Source organism: Venturia canescens, chromosome 4, assembly GCF_019457755.1.
Source record: "Venturia canescens isolate UGA chromosome 4, ASM1945775v1, whole genome shotgun sequence".
In the NCBI taxonomy this organism is placed as follows: domain Eukaryota; kingdom Metazoa; phylum Arthropoda; class Insecta; order Hymenoptera; family Ichneumonidae; genus Venturia; species Venturia canescens.
The window spans coordinates 25,067,553-25,083,865 of NC_057424.1; the positions used below are offsets into that span (position 1 = coordinate 25,067,553).

The window sequence follows — 16,313 nt, forward strand, 5'->3', positions numbered from 1 at the left end:
TTCTTTATTTTTTTTTTTTAGTCTTGTCGGTCTTGTCATGCACTTGTGTCACTTCTTCAATCCACCTTCAGTCACTTGCACGATCTTATTCTGAGCTCCGCTCCCCTTTGAGTACCATCGCGGTGACTCCTAACCCCCTCAATATGTTGAATTACTCGATTTGGATTATGAGTGATTAATTTGAACCGAGATTGAAAATTGAAAATCATGGAAAAAAACTACCCGAATTCATTATATTTATCAACTAACGCAAGAGAATGTGCGCAAACGCGAAAGAATAACCAAAAAATTGATTGTACCGTATGCGGCGAGAGCTCGAAGATTTCGATGGAAGCTTTTGATGATTATTAATTGCGGATTTGTGAAATACGGGAAAGGAAGGCGGACGGGCAAGCAGACGGAAAATGGAGATACAGGACATTGTAAGGAAAATTTTTGGACCCGGTTTCAATGAGCTATCGGATGAACTTGCAACTGGTGTTATTGGTGGAGCCAAATCAAAAGTTTACAATTTTGCAAATCCAAGCAGGTAATAGTAATGAGAATCTTTTTATTGCTTTTATACATTTTTTATGTTTCATACATGGATAAAATATCTTGCTGCCTACCGTAATAATATTTATTTACAACGATTACCTTTGTTGTATTTTTGGGCAATTAGCTTCGAAAAATGTATATTCATTGTTAACGAATCATGACTTTTCACAGTTTGAGTCGAGCCGAATGTTATATAGAAGCGGCTCTGGCCGAGGATGATGCATCAAAGATACAAGAAGATCAACGGCCCGGACGAATAGGACCAAAGTTGGTGAAATTTGACGTCGCTACTCATCACGGGCTTTTCATTGTTTCACCGGACAGACTGAGCGTCAATTCCCAAAGCAACTTTAGTACCATAAAAGCCAATACAGCTTTGTACAGCGGCAAATGGTTGTACGAAGTCCAATTGGGGTCCAAAGGTGTAATGCAAATAGGCTGGGGAACTGCGCAATGTAAATTCAGTCACGAGTCAGGCGTAGGTCGGTACCATCGGGTGATGAAAAATTTTTTAACACTGAAATCGAGAAAATTTATGGAATTTTTGTTGGAACGCGAGGGATTACTCGAGTGCGGAAGTAACAGCAGCAGCAGCAGCAGCAATAGCGCAGAAGAGATCGGTTGAGATCGTGATGTTAGAAATCATTGAAATGATTGATAAAAAGATATATTTATTCGAATCGCATCGTTCCGACAAAGATTCGATGGTACACAATGCTCAATCAAGTCGATGGTAAGTGCGTAAGAATGAAAAATGTTGCAGGTGATACGGTTACGTCGTTCGCGTACGATGGGAATCGCGTACGAAAATGGAATGTAACTACGTACAAATACGGGGAGGCTTGGCTTTCCGGTGATATTATCGGTTGCGCATTGGACTTGGATGAGGGATGCGTATCATTTTACAGAAATGGAAGGAATCTTGGGGTGGCGTTCGAAAATATTCCAAGAGGAGCGGGAATCGCATATTTTCCAACCGTTAGTCTCGCATTCACTGAAAATTTGATGGCAAATTTTGGCTCAACACCATTGAAATATCCGGTCAAGGGATACGAGGCCCCTCAAGCACCACCGAGGAATGAGCTCAAAAAAGTACTACTTTTGCTCGAATGGCTGACGAGACTCCTCGTACAAATGAAAGAAAGAAGCCGAGATACGGGATTTCGAAATTTCGACGAATCCTCAACGAATGTTCAACAAACATCGAAGAATAATGGGGTGATGAAGAGGGTTTCCATCGAGACATACCTGTTATGCTTGAGCAGGCTAATCATTAAATATTTGGGACCTCTTTTGACCTCATCCCACGTAACCGAAGCACTTTTTATACCATTCATCCGAAGAATAAAATCGTCCGAAAAGTCGCAGGAGCAACAAAATCCGCAGGAATTAATGCTATGTCTCGATCTAATGTGGATGTTTATGGAACAAGAGGAGATGAAAGTTTGCTTGGAAAATACAGTTGTTTCTTTGCTGTCGTCTTTTAGACACGCATCATTGATGATCTCGTATCCGAATCAATGCGACAACCTTGCGCCCCTGATAGATCTTTGTCGTCACGCTAAAACGAGACAACACCTTTTGCAGTACGTACTCTTCGATCGTGTGAGGTTTGCTAATTTTCTTCACGTAAAACCGCTCGATGAACACGGTTTGAAGGAGGTTGTTAATAAAATTTGGTGGGAAACCGATCCGCCGCTGATCGATGACTCGCTCGATATCTCCAAAAAGAGCTACATGGATGCTTGCAACGAGATCAAGAATGCTATATCGGGTACGCGGTGGTCATCTCGTGCAAGTTACTCTATAATCAATCTCGTTAATTATTATCATAATCGATTCACCAAATCGTCTTGTTGCTTCTTTCGTTTCCCCGCTAGAATTGGAATGCCTTCAGGTTGAACTGCTCGTTCTCCTCTTGGATAACAACGACGCCACTAACCGTACTCCTTCCTCAAGGACCATTTTTCTCACCAAGTTTCGACGATTTCTTCACGAAAATCTCGTCTCCGGTAGAGTGAGTCCGATTGCTTCTCGTACCATGATGATAATGTGCCGTCGTTTTATTTGCTACAACATCAAAGAGGAGGACAAATTTGCCATCGCGGAAGCGCCCCGCGGCTGTGGAACCGCCGACTCGGCATTTCCTCTATTATTTATTGATTGATATTACGATTTTTCAAATCCCTGGCAACGCCCCGGGGCGTACGTAGCGTCTGGTTGAATATTTTCAATCTTCTGCCTGGACAAGTATAAAAAACTTTTGATGAATAACAACGACGCGGTTCCACACCGCGTTGCGAAGATGCGAGTGACTCGTTTAACGGCAACAGGTTGTACATGAGGAGCGTTATTATCTTTCAAGACACCTCTACCCATTACCGTGTGCTGTTTCCATCGTCTTCTCGGAGCTTTCAAGGTCTTGTGGCTTTATACCGAAGATACAATTTTCATACCATGCAGGTGTGCGACGTAATCCGTATCGCTCGTGATCGGTCTTGTTGTTGTTGTTGTTTTTTTTTTCTCTTCTTTCTTTCGCACGAGGCTCCCCAATCTCGGGGGTCTCGTATAACAATGGCAGTTGCTAAATAATACGCATATATTATTTGTTGTAGATCTTTTTATGATGGTTCCCTCGATTATTACGGTATCGACAGACTCGGTGGTGTTTTATCGCATTTGAACAAGACATACAAGAGGGATTTAATTGCGAATTTGGGAAGTAATCACGAGATTATAGCGAGAATGGAAGACGGTGAAAGAAGAATGGCGCAAGAGTCGAGTAGCGCTACCGCTGGCGTCACCGCGAGCCCAAATGGCACGTTAATGGGCGAAGCAGGCCGAGCCGCTCTCAACGAAATACCAACTTTAGCGCGTTTGATAAGCATGAACTCATCGGGAGCGCCGGCAGCAGCGACCGCGGCGACTGTTCCGATGATACTCGAAAGACTCGGTTATACGTCGAGCAATAACCGGCGGAGGGAAGAGGATACTGCGAGGAGGCTCGCTCGGCCCGGTTCCGCGGACGAACGACTCTCGTTGCTCGAGCTTCTCGACGGTATAATATTATTTTATCATGCCGCTGCGAAGAAACAAATTGCGAAAATAGCGGGTCTCCGCGAGAGCATGTCGGAATACATCGTTGCACTCTCGGAAGCAACGAGACGTCTCGAGTCGATTAATCATAATAAAAAATCCAAGGACGACGAGGAAGCTATAAATATCGAAAGAGAATTGATTCGCACGATTGGTGTTTTTAAGAAAAAATTGATCGAACAATCGCGACACATGGCTTGGGTACGCGCCGCCGTTTATTCCGAAGAGAAGCAGCAACAAATAGCTTGGCTGTTGCGCGTCGTTACCTGGACGCTCGCTAAATCGAGCCAAGAGGGCAGCATGTTTAGTTTCGTTCCAGAGTTTTATCTCGAAGCACTCTCCGACTTGTGCCTCGGTCTGCGTAGTCATTTCCATCCGACCGTACCGATCGAAAAGATACCCGATTACGAAGCTCTCTTGATCGAGGTTGGACAGTATTTGTGCAATCATTTTTTAGATCCACGAATCGTTAACGCAAACTCCAAGGATACCCTCATACTGACCCTCGCTGGTTTCGTCTCGAATCCTCTGACCCTGAGGGGACTCGAGCGAGTATCAGAAAAATCTCGTCTCAATTTTGTTACGAATCTTTTGAGACCCTATGAGAACCGCGCTTGGGCACAATCCAATTGGGTGTTGGTCAGATTTTGGCAGGGACACGGTTTTGCCTTTCGCTACGAAACTAGTCCCCATCTTTCGAAAAAAATTGGCCCAAAGATGTTGCAACAGGATTCTATAGCGCAACCCATCAGTAAGCGTACCAAAATATTCGCATCGTTCGCTAGTCAACAACATAGTTATTGCATTGTCAAGTCTTATTTATTCATCTCTGTCCTTATATTTGCAGAGCCTTGTCCATCGATTATTTATCAAAATCACGTAAAGCAGGTCTTGCTGAACAATTTGTCGCAGACTATCAAGTTTTTAAATTCTCTCCTGAATCAGCTAAACTGGGCTTTTTCTGAATTCATCGGTATGGTACAAGAAATTCATAATGTATCCTCGAGACCCGAGCGGGTATTCATCGAATCTCGACAGCTCAAAATTTGCGCAACCTGCTTCGATCTCGCTGTTTCTCTTCTGAGAGTCATAGAAATGATCGCTACCATAGCTCCGGCCATATTCAACGATCCTGCCCGATTTTCCAGTGAAAATTTACTCATCAGGCTATGCCAGGTTTATTATTGGTTCTTGTACGTATTCCATAGGAATCGACATTATTATTTTATTCAATTTATTTCTCCCCCTGACGCAGTTGTTGTGCCAAATTTTGAATCGCGTGAGTTCCCAAACGAGCTCCTTTCAACACGTCGTTTTGTTGGATATACCGGATTTGGAGACTGTCGATCATTTTCCGATTCTTGCCGCCGTTATTGGCATTCTCTTGGCTCTTTTGCAACAAGAAATAACATCCAAACATGGCAAGTTTAATCGCATTACATTTTTCTCAACTCTAACAATTATATTGCGGTATTGCGTCAAGTTTATTATTGGGATAAAAATGCGCTTCTTCGTGATAAAAATTTTTTCATATATCATTACGAATCGCTACTATTTTTTCACAGCTCACGAAGCTAAAGAGGTTCCGCGAACGACTGGAACTCTCCTAATGGAGCCGAGTTTTCAGATGAGCTCACTGTATTTCGTTCTCGGCGAGGGAACAACCAAGAAACCCGCTCTGAAAAACATAAAAACATTTACTCTCTTGAATTGTGAGCCTACTCAACACAAAATGCTGCTCGTGTTTCGTTATCACCATATACTACTCGTTCAGTTATTGTTTTTTTTTCTTCCCACAAAATCGCCACACATACTCTTTTCTCGTTCGTGACTATATTACAATAATTTGTATTTTCAACGTTACAGATAAGGAGGACGTGAGCGAGGCAGATATCGTTTCGGTTCGAGATATGATAAAACATTTGGAGATTAATCGTGGATTGTTACCAGAGACTAGATTGATCAGCGACGACGACGATACCTGCACCATCTGTTACGCTTATCCAATCGCCGTTACTTTCAAGCCTTGTAATCATCGCTCATGCCGCGGCTGCATCGATCGACACGTACTAAATAGTCGCGAATGTTTCTTTTGTAAAACTATTATTATTGAGATTCATGATCTCGAAGGTCAACTTTTGCACGATCTCACGAGTAGCAGCAGCAGCAGCAACAGCAGCGAGCCCTCGTCCGGATTGCCCTCGGCCGCCACGCCATGAAACACGCGCTAAAACAATCAAAACTCTACCACGTTTAAGAGCCTCATATAGAGCTTTATTTTCTGTGTACATGACAGAGGTTCCATTAGATAACCAATCAATACAAATGAGTGTGTTTATGGGCTTGATTGGCCGATTAAAAAATTATTCAATAATAACGGCTCCAATAGGTTTTCGTGTTTATCCAATTATGCATCGTCTCTCATCGTCAGTCTTTCCGACGCTCGCATTTGCACAAGTACGAGACGTCGTTTATTGTAAAATTTTATCACAGCAAACGAGTAAATGCGCGCGTACGCGGGGGAGAGAGGAGGATTCACAGGCAAAGACTCTTACGAATATTTGATCCGATAAACGTTACCAAAGGGGATTCCAAATGTTTATTTGCGACGGCGATGGCTTGAACGGTTTGAACGAAGATAAAACCGCAAAGGAAAGTTCCGAGAGCCGTAACGAGTATAGCTAAGAAAAGGAGTAAACGATCTTTGTTTGAGAACAATATCGGGTTTTTTACGAGGATACTTTGAAAGAGACAAATACCAGGAAAAACGAATATAAAAGCTGCTGAAAGTGTTGCCATAAGATTGATAACCGGTCCAATATCAGGTACGAGAATGGCGATGAGAAGCGACGATCCGAACCACAAATATGTTATAGGCATTCTGAGGCCAGCATCACGAATCCCGGTCATATTCAAGAGACCGAGGAGAGCATCACGTCCGCAAAATAGAACAACCGGATAAGTGACAAAATTTTTAATAGCAACGGCGAGAGTTGCAGCCGTTACGGCCGAGCCATCGTCCGTATAACCCTGAAGTATGTCTTCGGGAACTTGGCCCATACCGAAACTCGTGTATCCGAAAGCTCCGACCAGCGTATAAGAGATGAAACATATTGACGTACTGAGAACCGAGCAGATTGTAAAGTTTCGGAGGTTTCTTTCCTTCATACAAGCGTAAGTTGGTATGGCCGTCATGTGACTCTGTAAATGAACATTTCATAAGATGCGTAGTCCTATCAGGAAGGTTGTCCGGGCGCCGTACTGCGATCCCCGTTGAACCAAATATATTATTACTCGTCTTTCTTTCCATTGTCGTTCGTTTACCTGATACGCGAAACAAATAATAGGTACTATTTGCATCCCTTGAGCCACATTATCCGGCCACGTTTGAATCAGTTTTGGCTCATCATCGTCATTCTCGTCGATTACATTTTCTCTGATTACTATGAAAATCAGATAAACGATTGTTAAACATCCGATCGAGCTCGCATAGCTCAGTACCTCCAATTTTTTCAAGAAACACAATGGTAAAATGAAAATGCAGCTGCTGACGAAGGTAATGAAATTTCGGGAAAGATACCTAAAACAATAATTGAGTGTTTTGTTTCTCTGTACTATGCGCCTATAGGCGTGTGCCCGAGCACAAATATAACTCTTGATATATACAAGCTTACCATATATGACAGTATTGCATTCCGTAATAAGTTGTCAAAACTCTGTCAAACTGGTCACCCACGATTATCAAAAAAGTGAGACAACAACCGAAGCTATAAAGAGAGACGCATAGACCACAGATGATCAAAGCTCTTTTACCGCACAGTCCGGCAAGGGTATCTTGCATATTAGAGGTATTAGTAACGTCGCTGCAATAAGCTAAAATCACCAGAGTTCCTGCGACGAATACTAGAAAAATCAGTTGAACCATCGAAGCCGCTGCAATTCCGCCGGCTTTATCAAAAGCTTGAGGAAAGTTGAGTAGACCTGCTCCGAGCGTCGCGTTTATTATCAAAAATATTGTTCCAATCATGGTCGTTCCTGAAGAAAAATCATTTATTCTCTAATGACGTTCCATTGAAACCGATTAAATATCGAACTGGCGATATTTAATTAATCGCACACAAAGCAATAACAAGAGAGAGAAAGTCCAACGCGTGGATTACAATTCGTACCCCGCCGTTGTTGACTGTTATTACGCGAGGCCGAGCGGATTAGTACGTCCGGGGATTCGAATTCTTGATTGTTGCCCGAAATATCATTGCCATCGCCATCGAATAGCACGTCTGCTCCGTCCTCCGTTGGCGAATTCATCCTTATTTAAAAAATTTTTTTTATAACTCTCTCATCGAAGACCAGAGTCGCGCGATGAGTATCGCTGAAAATTTATGAAAATGGGAAGCTCAAAAAGCAAGAAATAATGAGAGAAAAAAAAACAATCCAAACGTAAACCGCATATACTGGACGTGCTTCAGCAAATTATGGAACTATATATGCGCGGATACTCGTGATAAAACACAAAAAGCGAAAACAAAAAGGCTCGTCCCACGGAATTTTTTCACAAAAACGGATATTGTTGATTGATCGAGAACACAAAAGTATTCCGGGGTCGTTAATCGCAATCACAGAAAACATGATGTAATAATACAGCAGAGTGCGTTCGATTTATTTGGCACCGCTCGCACTGGCCTGGCAGCTAGCACTGCGATCGCAAGTGTGTGTTGAAAATGTTTTGTACTACACTTTCGTTAAGTGCGCACGCGCACGCACCCGCGACGACGATGACAAAGTTTGGAAATTTTCGACCCTTTAAAGTCATTTTCCGCGCGGCTTCATGTTATTGCGGGGTCATGATTGTCGGGGGCCGTAAACTGTGTAGTTAATTTTTTGATTAATAAAATTTAACAAAAGTCGTGTAAATAAGTTTCCAGATCGACACGATTCAATTTTCTTGATATTTTCAATATTTATTTAAGATTATAGAGGTCGAAGAGTGCTATAGGAATAACAAGATAACACGTTATCTCGTATACAATATTGTATAAATATATTTTTTTCATTTCAATAGCTTGACTCGAAAAACTTTCCATATCCATACATACCTTCATAGATACCCCGTCTTGTTAATACACTCCATACGCTGCTGTTGTCTGTGCGTGCTAAAAACATGCGCTCTCTCGAGAATTGCTTCTGGAGGAGGGGCTTTAAATGAATGGGCTGCTTGCGCCTGTCCGTGTGTTATTCATTCCAATGAATATGGTGGTGCAGAGTATACGGTGATTCTTCGCGACGACCGTTACTATATAAGAACATTATTCTTTATACGCGGTAAGAAGATAATGAAATTTATAAAAAAAAAAAGGCTAATAACATTTTCGAGTATTATAATATCATGTCGTTTTGTTGATCAACAAAATTCAGATGGCTTTGCGTTGGGGAATAGCGAGCGCCGGAAAAATTTCTCATGACTTTACAATTGCTCTGTCAACTTTACCCGAAACGGAACATTGCGCGGTTGCTGTAGCAGCGCGCGATTTGTCCAGAGCAAAAGCGTTTGCAGAGTTACACGCTATAAAAAACGCATATGACTCCTACGAGCAACTGGCTCATGATTCAAACATTGGCGAGTATATATATATATATATATACAAAATAAGCAGAGAGTACACGCCCGAATTATATGCCGCGGCGTTGATGGCTGTATATATTACGAAGATTTTGTTTTATTTTTTAAGATGTCGTTTACGTCGGTTGTTTGAACACCCAACACTTGGCGATTGCTAAACTTATGTTGCAAAATGGGAAAAATGTTGTTTGCGAAAAACCATTGACACTCAACAAAAAACAAACGGCTGAATTGATTGGAGTGGCACAAGAAAAAGGATTATTTCTCATGGAGGCTATTTGGAGTCGATTCTTTCCCGCTTATGATCATATAAAAAAAGAACTAGCTGCAGGGACAATCGGGATCGTTAAACAAGTCATCGTATCGTTTGGATTCGACTTGAGCAACGTCGAGCGTTTGAGGTAAGCCGAGATTTCTTTCTTTAGGCCTGCTACACACGGTCAATAATATTGCGCAATATAGGTGATTGCACAATATTATTGACCGTGTAGATGTAGTATTAGAACGTTGCGCAATCATTGAACAGCAGAAGTTTGAGCTATCTTAAATTTATGGCGCACTACCCACCATACAAACTTATGATTGTGCAATATTATTGACCGTGTGTAGCGGGCCTTACGCTTGACCCCCTCCCACAATCGCCACGCATACTCTAGTGATGAAACATGTATCACTTGATGATGCAAGTCGCCGCAAGTGCGTAATATACATTGGGATCTGCATAAAGTTCAATTGTGCGTGCGTGCTTGGATTTGTTTTCTTAACTCGAATTTATTTTTCCATCACAGTTCCAAAGAGCAAGGCGGGGGAACGATACTCGATTTGGGGGTGTATACAATACAATTTGCGAGTTTCATATTTGAAGGAGAGAAACCCCGGACGATCAGAGCAGCGGGTCATTTGAATGGTGAAGGAGTCGATACGAGTATGTCGGCAACTTTGTTGTACGGAAATGATCGGTTGGCGACGATTGTCACAAATGGAACAGTGAATTTGCAAAACGAAGCCGTGGTAATTGGTACCGAAGGTATCATCCGTGTTCCAAACTTTTGGTGTCCCACGAGTGTGATATTGCCATCTCGAACCGTTGAATTTCCCTTGCCAGGGGGACTGTCTTCGAAGAAATTCAACTTTATCAATAGTGCAGGATTGCGATACGAAGCGGAGCACGTTCGATCTTGCATCCGATCAAGTAGAAAAGAGAGTGAACGAATGCCGCACGAGGAATCAATCCTCATAGCAGAAATTGAGGATGAATTGCGTCGACAGATCGGAGTTATTTATAACGAAGATTAAATTTCAGCAATGTAACGTTGTTAAGTAATAGAAATCAAAAAGCGAAAGATAAAGGATAGCTGGCGACGACAGCGTTCTCACGCTTTCATATTTCCATAAATGTTCCACGGACAAGGAAAAATCATTATTTCAAAACTACACAATGACAAAGGATCGAGGAAAGAGAAGATTTGACACGATGAAACGAGAGTTGGCATTTTTTTTGTTAAGCGATTATCGAATTGTAATTTTTGAAGAAAATAACGTGGAACCTCCAGCAGAATGAATCTCACCCCCGCCGACATGGAACCGGGTGCAGTGGGAGAAGGGGCAAGGGGGGAGGGGGGGGATAGTAGATTTCCTGAGAATAGTATTTGAGAAAATTGTCATCTTTTTGAGATTTCATTCTCCAAAAACTTGTTTATGAAATTTTGACCAGACGCAAAGTTGGACAAAAATTACTCGACACTTTCACATGATATTGTGAGAAAAATCATCAAGTTTCGAAGGTTTCTCCGTCTAACTCCCTGGATATTTGGGTATCACAGAAAAATAATGCCTCAATATTGGCGATTGGGAATGATCGAGATTTTAAATCTAAAAATATAAGTCGAGATGGAACATCGAGCTCCGCTATCGATATTCTTTTCTCGTTATCCAAACAAAGCTTGACGATGTGCAAATCCTCCTGCGACAGATGGAGCAATTCGAGATTGAGCGCAATTCGAGATTGGAAAATAATCTTGGAAAGGTTGGGTAAAATTTTCCGTAAGGCTGGTGCGTGCTGACGTATCGTTTTCGCATTCTTGTATTTCGATCACACGTTAATGATGATAAAATTTGGATTTTCGACTGCTCTTGAGAAGATTTGTGATCGATGGTCTGACATCGTTAACTGTTGAAAAAAAAAATGAGCCGTGTCAAAATAAAATGGTTGAAGGTTGTTCGTAAAATGAGACGAGCGAATCAAAATTGAAGAGAATTACAAGATAACGAATTTTTGTTTATTATTGGATATAACTGAGTGTTGAATAGAGATTCGTAATCCTAATTTTTAGGTCATGCTATAATAAAAAGATTTTGTAATTTGTTATGCTTGCCTTTTTTCATACGTATTCTATCCGTAACGGTCAAACAGAAATACTTCTGCGAGGCGCTCGTCGTTACAAGAATATGGATAGATGCGTCGTCGATGTTTCCTTTCCCCCTTCATCTTTCTCCGCAGACATGATCATTGATAAAATTTTCTGGACTGTCCGGTTGATGCCGAGAATCCATTGGGGATATATTTTCAATAGGCGATAATGCAATCGTATGCCTGTAGTGCAGTAGAGTAATTTATTTTAATAGGATAACGGACCAATTATTCCAGAGCATGGCAATATAAACATGTTTTATTTGAAAATTCGAATTGAATATCATCGATTTTGATAGAAAAAAAAGAATAAAAGTTGAGAGGACTCGAAAATAGCTTGGGTCGCATCGCGGTAGTTCGCATCCCGATAGATCGAGCAACTCAATCGCCATTTCGATGAGGCGCGAAACTCGGGCATGACGGAAAGTAACTCGGGTAAAATTTTTCGTAAGCAGGCTGCTTGTGTGTGGGTCGAGGATAGTGTTTTCGCATTGCAGTATTCGGAGCCCACGTCAACGATGATGGATTCAGTTTTTGAACTGCTTTTCAGAGGATTGGTGACTGACGACCTGTCGAAAAAAAATTGCTCATGTCAAAATGAAAAAGGTTGAAGGTCGATGATAATATAATAACACGAGCGACCAACAACTTTCGGTTGTGCAGATTGGAGATAATCGAGTGTTGAACAGAGATTCGTAATCGCAGTTTTCAGGGTGGCAATAAAAAGATTTTGTATTTTGTAACACTTGCCGACTGGGAAACATAAAATTGTTTGTGCGAGGCCAATCGTCATTAAAAACATGGACGGGTGCGTAGTTGTTGTTTCTTTTCCTCTTGTGGTATGTCTGCGCTACCATTATCCTTTGTCGGATAAGTAAGGCGTACAATTCAGCAGAGTGTCCCCGGTGGATGACCCGAGTACGAAGCCAGGCAGGATACTCTCAATGCGCGACAAAGCAATAATTGTATTTCCATAGCACGGACCGTCCATCCTGCTCTGAAAATAGAAGAATAGTAATGTATGAATCGAGGAATATAGATGCCGGACCAGTGTTTCCAGAGCATCGGAAGTTTACATGTTTTATCTGGAAACTGGGATTCAAGTACGAATGATTTTGATGCGGGAAAAGTATAAAAAAATTGGAAAAGAAATACAAGCTATTAGGGGGGGGGGGGGGCGCATAGGGAGGAGAGACTTGGAAAAAGTGAGAAATACAAAATTGCTTTAGCCATTGTTACTCTTGTGACAAGAACGCCGGAGGACGACATAGCAGTAAAGGGGAAAGGGGATGTTCTCTAGGTCGTTGCGTCGCTAGTCTGGAAATTGAACCAAAAGAAGCACGGATTGCAAAATATAGTCTAAACACACAGGGATAGTCGTGTGAGGAGCTTGGGTATAGAAGGGACACATTTTGTGGTGGAAATTTAGAAAACGCAATGAAAACTTACCGGATAATTAAGACAAGCTATGCAAAATATTGGCACCGCAACGCGGGTCGATACGTTTGTTCCAACAAAGTAGAAAAGTCAGGATAGTGAAACGTAACCTATAAACGGGCAAATATAAAGAGACGCACGTATATACGCATCTGTTTTGTGTATGTATACATAATAAAATCATATACCATCGTAGTTTCGACGCGGTATATACTGTATTCGTGATATCACGAATTACAATTTTTTCACTTTATTGAGAGAACTTGTCTCAAATAGCGATTTGTTATCGATAATATGTACATCGCGGTGTGGTGTGTGTGTGTACTGTGTGTGTACATATGGCGGTTGAAGATGAAAAGGAGATACACTTTCCTTTGCGCGCATGCCCATACAGCATTAATTGAGACATCGACCCGCTGGAGCCAATCATCGAGCGAATTGCCACGATTCGTATGGTAGCGGGAAATAAGTAAGAGGTGTTGGGTATCACGTTTACGTACGTTTTTTCTCCAGCGATGCGTTTATACTTAATTTATTCATGCGATATCGCTCTCGCAAAGATGGAATGATTGTAATGATATTTTTTCATCGCCACATTGCAGTATAAATAATTGCATATGATAAAAAATAACCGAACCACCCCGTCGTCGTTGTCGGCAAAAATATGACACGAAATAAACCAAACGGTATAGGGATGGTGCAGATTCGATAGAGGGCAGGTCGAAAGTACTCGTGGCGCCTCTAATGTCATAAATTATAAGTTTTTGGGGGTAGCACTTTCAATAGGGACCGTGCGTGAGCTATAGAGAGCAGCACTACAGTCGATGAGCGCGCTCTCTCGTGTCTGAATATGCAATTTTTCTGATGATATTTTGACTGTATATCATTGAAAATAATTAATTTTTCGGAAAAAAATAATGATTAAAGTAATCAAATACGGTTTTTGTCCGATCAACAATGATCGCATTCAAAATCAAAATGACGTAAAAGGAAAAAAACTGTTTGAATCGAATGACGTTTTAAATGTCGTCGAAACAGAAAGTTTAGTGGATGAGTTGACAGTGTTTAACCTTTTGATCCACTTGGTTCGTTTCTCACTTTTCCATGGAGAATGGACTGTGCCCTCTGGGAAATAATAAAATTTTACTGATACTTCAACGTCTCGGCGTCGAAATTGTGCATTAGAGCACTCTCTCGAATGCAACAATATTTTCTCGATCGAGACGTGATAAAAAATAATAATTTTATTTTGTTAAATAATGCGAAAAGTAATAATTCCCATATACGCCTGTTTCAAATTTCATCTAAAAAGTTATGAAATTGGCCGCATAGTGACACTGTAGACGCTGCGCACGGTCCCTATACTTTGATGGAAATATAATCATCATAATGTAATATATATATATAATAATACGATAATGATAAAAGACCCCCAAAAGCTTTCACTTTTCATCAGTAAAGTGGCGCGGTAGTCTACTTGCACCATCCCTATATATAATAGTTGTTGTTGCTGCTGTCGGCTAATTTTTTTGGTTCGCTGTACTAACAAAGACAACTGCTGCGCATCGCGCTCAGAAGCAGCAGCACAGCAAACGACAGAGATTTTGTCTCTCTTTATAAACGTCCAATGAGCCAATGAGCGTTCCAATCAGGTTCCAGCACGGGGTTTTCCAGTATATAAATATAAAATAGAGTTCAGTTCGGTGCTCGCGTCTCGCTGTTGTTGACGTTGGTCATTGTGTTGGTCATGCGAGCACGCGCATCAGCAATATCTCGCGCCTGTAAAATGTACTTGTCCCCGAGACTCTATACCGAGTCTCTTGATAAAAAGTAACGCAATCACTATATAGGGGAACATGGGGCAAAGTGGCCACATGGGGCAAAGTGGCCACCCACTTTTTTGGGGCATTTTTGAATTCTGGGGCAAAGTGGCCACTCACGCAATTCCGATTTCTGGCGGGGCACAGAATCAGTGAGAATTCTATGTTTTTTGAGAAATTGATAGCTATTTGAGGCAGAGGATGAGAATCATTTTGCGAATTACTGATAAATGTCTATTTTATTTTAATTGACAAAAATCGTACTTATAATGGACTTGATCTTCATCAACACCTGCACACAAGGTGTGCGCCCATTTTAGGCATGTTTCGCAGCGAATTCAATCTTTGGAGGAATGCGAATAAAGTTGATCGCAGAAAATACACGCAACGTCCGCCGCAGACAAGAATTTTTCTTTTTTGATGATCTCTTTTTTCTTACTCACTAGATTTGCGCGATACGACGGACTCGTGACAATGGCGGTTTTCCCACGATTTGCCCCCGATAAGAACGGGCTTTTGCCACTGGTAATGGCAAAATTTATCCAAGTATTCCGACTAATTCTTTTTTCATCCCATCGAAGGAGGGTACCTACTATGCCTCGTTTCTTTTCGGTTTATCGCGGCCTTCAATGTTCCATGCGGGAACAGTCTATTACAACGTCTATTTAACCAGAAGTGACTATTATCGATTTTCACCGCATTTGAGAGGGTAGCCACTTTGCCCCAAAAAATTTTCTCGACCAAATGAGGAAAAAGAGGATGAACAAAGAGTTTTAAGACTCAACAATAGTCGAAAGATCATTTATTATCTGATAAAGTGGGCTGGATATTCATTTTCGGCATGAAAAAAAATTTGGCAAAATTTATCGAAGTATTCTGACTAATTTTTTTTTCATCCTATCGAAGGAGGGTTCGTACTATGCCTCGTTTCTTTTCGTTTTATCGCATCCTTCAATGTTCCATGCGAGAACAGTCAATTCCAACATCTATTTAACCAGAAATGACAATTATCGATTTTCATCGCATTTGAGGGGGTGGCCACTTTGCCCCAAAATTTTTTTTTTTCAAAATTCGAGCAATAATGAGGTGGAATCAGTTTGGGGACATAAAAATAAGTAAATGACCATGTGCTACCCGACAAAACTCGTTAAATTCCTTAAGTGGGCCACTTTGCCCCATACTCCCCTATATGAAATTTTTCATTTCAAGAATCATTATTATAACGACGAAATCCCTTGAAAATTGAAATTTCAAATGATGTAAAAATTGACTGATAGAAACTAATGTTCGCGTTCCGTTCATTATCATTCATCATGAAATTGTATATTTATAATATCGATACGCAATAAACCATATAATATATATATATATATGCCGCGCGCATATCTGTTTT

The 16,313-nt window shown here is 41.2% G+C and overlaps 3 protein-coding genes and 2 long non-coding RNA genes across 10 annotated transcripts; 2 read left to right on the forward strand and 3 right to left on the reverse strand.

Moving 5' to 3' along the window:
• Positions 1–26: 26 nt before the first annotated feature.
• LOC122409866 (E3 ubiquitin-protein ligase RNF123-like) lies at positions 27–6,010 on the forward strand. Of its 4 annotated transcripts, none has more exons than XM_043417745.1 (10): positions 27–529; positions 709–1,019; positions 1,301–2,311; positions 2,418–2,554; positions 2,903–3,000; positions 3,153–4,384; positions 4,481–4,809; positions 4,889–5,054; positions 5,199–5,401; positions 5,500–5,624. In XM_043417745.1, the coding sequence occupies exons 1-10, from the start codon at positions 405–407 to the stop codon at positions 5,512–5,514; spliced, it is 3,627 nt and encodes a 1,208-aa protein (XP_043273680.1). In that variant the 5' UTR covers positions 27–404; the 3' UTR covers positions 5,515–5,624. The 4 variants fall into 4 exon arrangements, with proteins under 4 accessions (XP_043273680.1, XP_043273681.1, XP_043273679.1 ...); XM_043417746.1 differs by having other exon boundaries at positions 5,199–5,406; positions 5,500–5,590; XM_043417744.1 differs by having other exon boundaries at positions 30–529; positions 5,199–5,345; positions 5,500–6,010.
• LOC122409871 (uncharacterized) lies at positions 5,094–5,718 on the reverse strand. Its single transcript, XR_006260780.1, has 2 exons — positions 5,581–5,718; positions 5,094–5,311 (listed from the first exon to the last, which is right to left on the reverse strand). It is a non-coding gene; the product is annotated as an uncharacterized lncRNA (long non-coding RNA).
• LOC122409867 (putative sodium-coupled neutral amino acid transporter 7) lies at positions 5,886–8,863 on the reverse strand. 3 transcript variants are annotated; one of them, XM_043417748.1, is made up of 5 exons: positions 8,730–8,863; positions 7,803–8,005; positions 7,308–7,668; positions 6,958–7,213; positions 5,886–6,834 (listed from the first exon to the last, which is right to left on the reverse strand). In XM_043417748.1, exons 2-5 carry the CDS (start codon positions 7,939–7,941, stop codon positions 6,169–6,171), a joined length of 1,422 nt encoding a protein of 473 aa, XP_043273683.1. In that variant the 5' UTR covers positions 7,942–8,005; positions 8,730–8,863; the 3' UTR covers positions 5,886–6,168. The 3 variants fall into 3 exon arrangements, with proteins under 3 accessions (XP_043273683.1, XP_043273684.1, XP_043273685.1); XM_043417749.1 differs by lacking the exon at positions 8,730–8,863 and adding an exon at positions 8,276–8,325; XM_043417750.1 differs by lacking the exon at positions 8,730–8,863 and having other exon boundaries at positions 5,886–6,314; positions 6,393–6,834; positions 7,803–8,323.
• On the forward strand, positions 8,826–11,621 carry LOC122409869 (trans-1,2-dihydrobenzene-1,2-diol dehydrogenase-like). Its single transcript, XM_043417751.1, has 4 exons — positions 8,826–8,955; positions 9,049–9,250; positions 9,363–9,654; positions 10,042–11,621. Exons 2-4 carry the CDS (start codon positions 9,049–9,051, stop codon positions 10,547–10,549), a joined length of 1,002 nt encoding a protein of 333 aa, XP_043273686.1. The 5' UTR covers positions 8,826–8,955; the 3' UTR covers positions 10,550–11,621.
• Positions 11,622–12,413: 792 nt separating this feature from the next.
• On the reverse strand, positions 12,414–13,452 carry LOC122409870 (uncharacterized). Its single transcript, XR_006260779.1, has 3 exons — positions 13,289–13,452; positions 13,113–13,210; positions 12,414–12,660 (listed from the first exon to the last, which is right to left on the reverse strand). It is a non-coding gene; the product is annotated as an uncharacterized lncRNA (long non-coding RNA).
• Between the last annotated feature and the right edge of the window lie 2,861 nt (positions 13,453–16,313).

Coding starts and splice junctions, on each gene's coding strand:
- LOC122409867 (XM_043417748.1), bottom strand. CDS start 7,941: ATGAATTCGCCAACGGAGGACGGAGCAGACGTGCTATTCGATGGCGAT. Junction 7,214..7,307: donor ATGCAATACTGTCATATATG/GTAAGCTTGTAT, acceptor TTATTGTTTTAG/GTATCTTTCCCGAAATTTCA. Junction 6,835..6,957: donor TTATTTGTTTCGCGTATCAG/GTAAACGAACGA, acceptor GTTCATTTACAG/AGTCACATGACGGCCATACC.
- LOC122409866 (XM_043417744.1), top strand. CDS start 405: ATGGAGATACAGGACATTGTAAGGAAAATTTTTGGACCCGGTTTCAAT. Junction 530..708: donor AATTTTGCAAATCCAAGCAG/GTAATAGTAATG, acceptor GACTTTTCACAG/TTTGAGTCGAGCCGAATGTT. Junction 3,001..3,152: donor ACAATTTTCATACCATGCAG/GTGTGCGACGTA, acceptor TATTTGTTGTAG/ATCTTTTTATGATGGTTCCC.
- LOC122409869 (XM_043417751.1), top strand. CDS start 9,049: ATGGCTTTGCGTTGGGGAATAGCGAGCGCCGGAAAAATTTCTCATGAC. Junction 9,251..9,362: donor GGCTCATGATTCAAACATTG/GCGAGTATATAT, acceptor TTATTTTTTAAG/ATGTCGTTTACGTCGGTTGT. Junction 9,655..10,041: donor AGCAACGTCGAGCGTTTGAG/GTAAGCCGAGAT, acceptor TTTCCATCACAG/TTCCAAAGAGCAAGGCGGGG.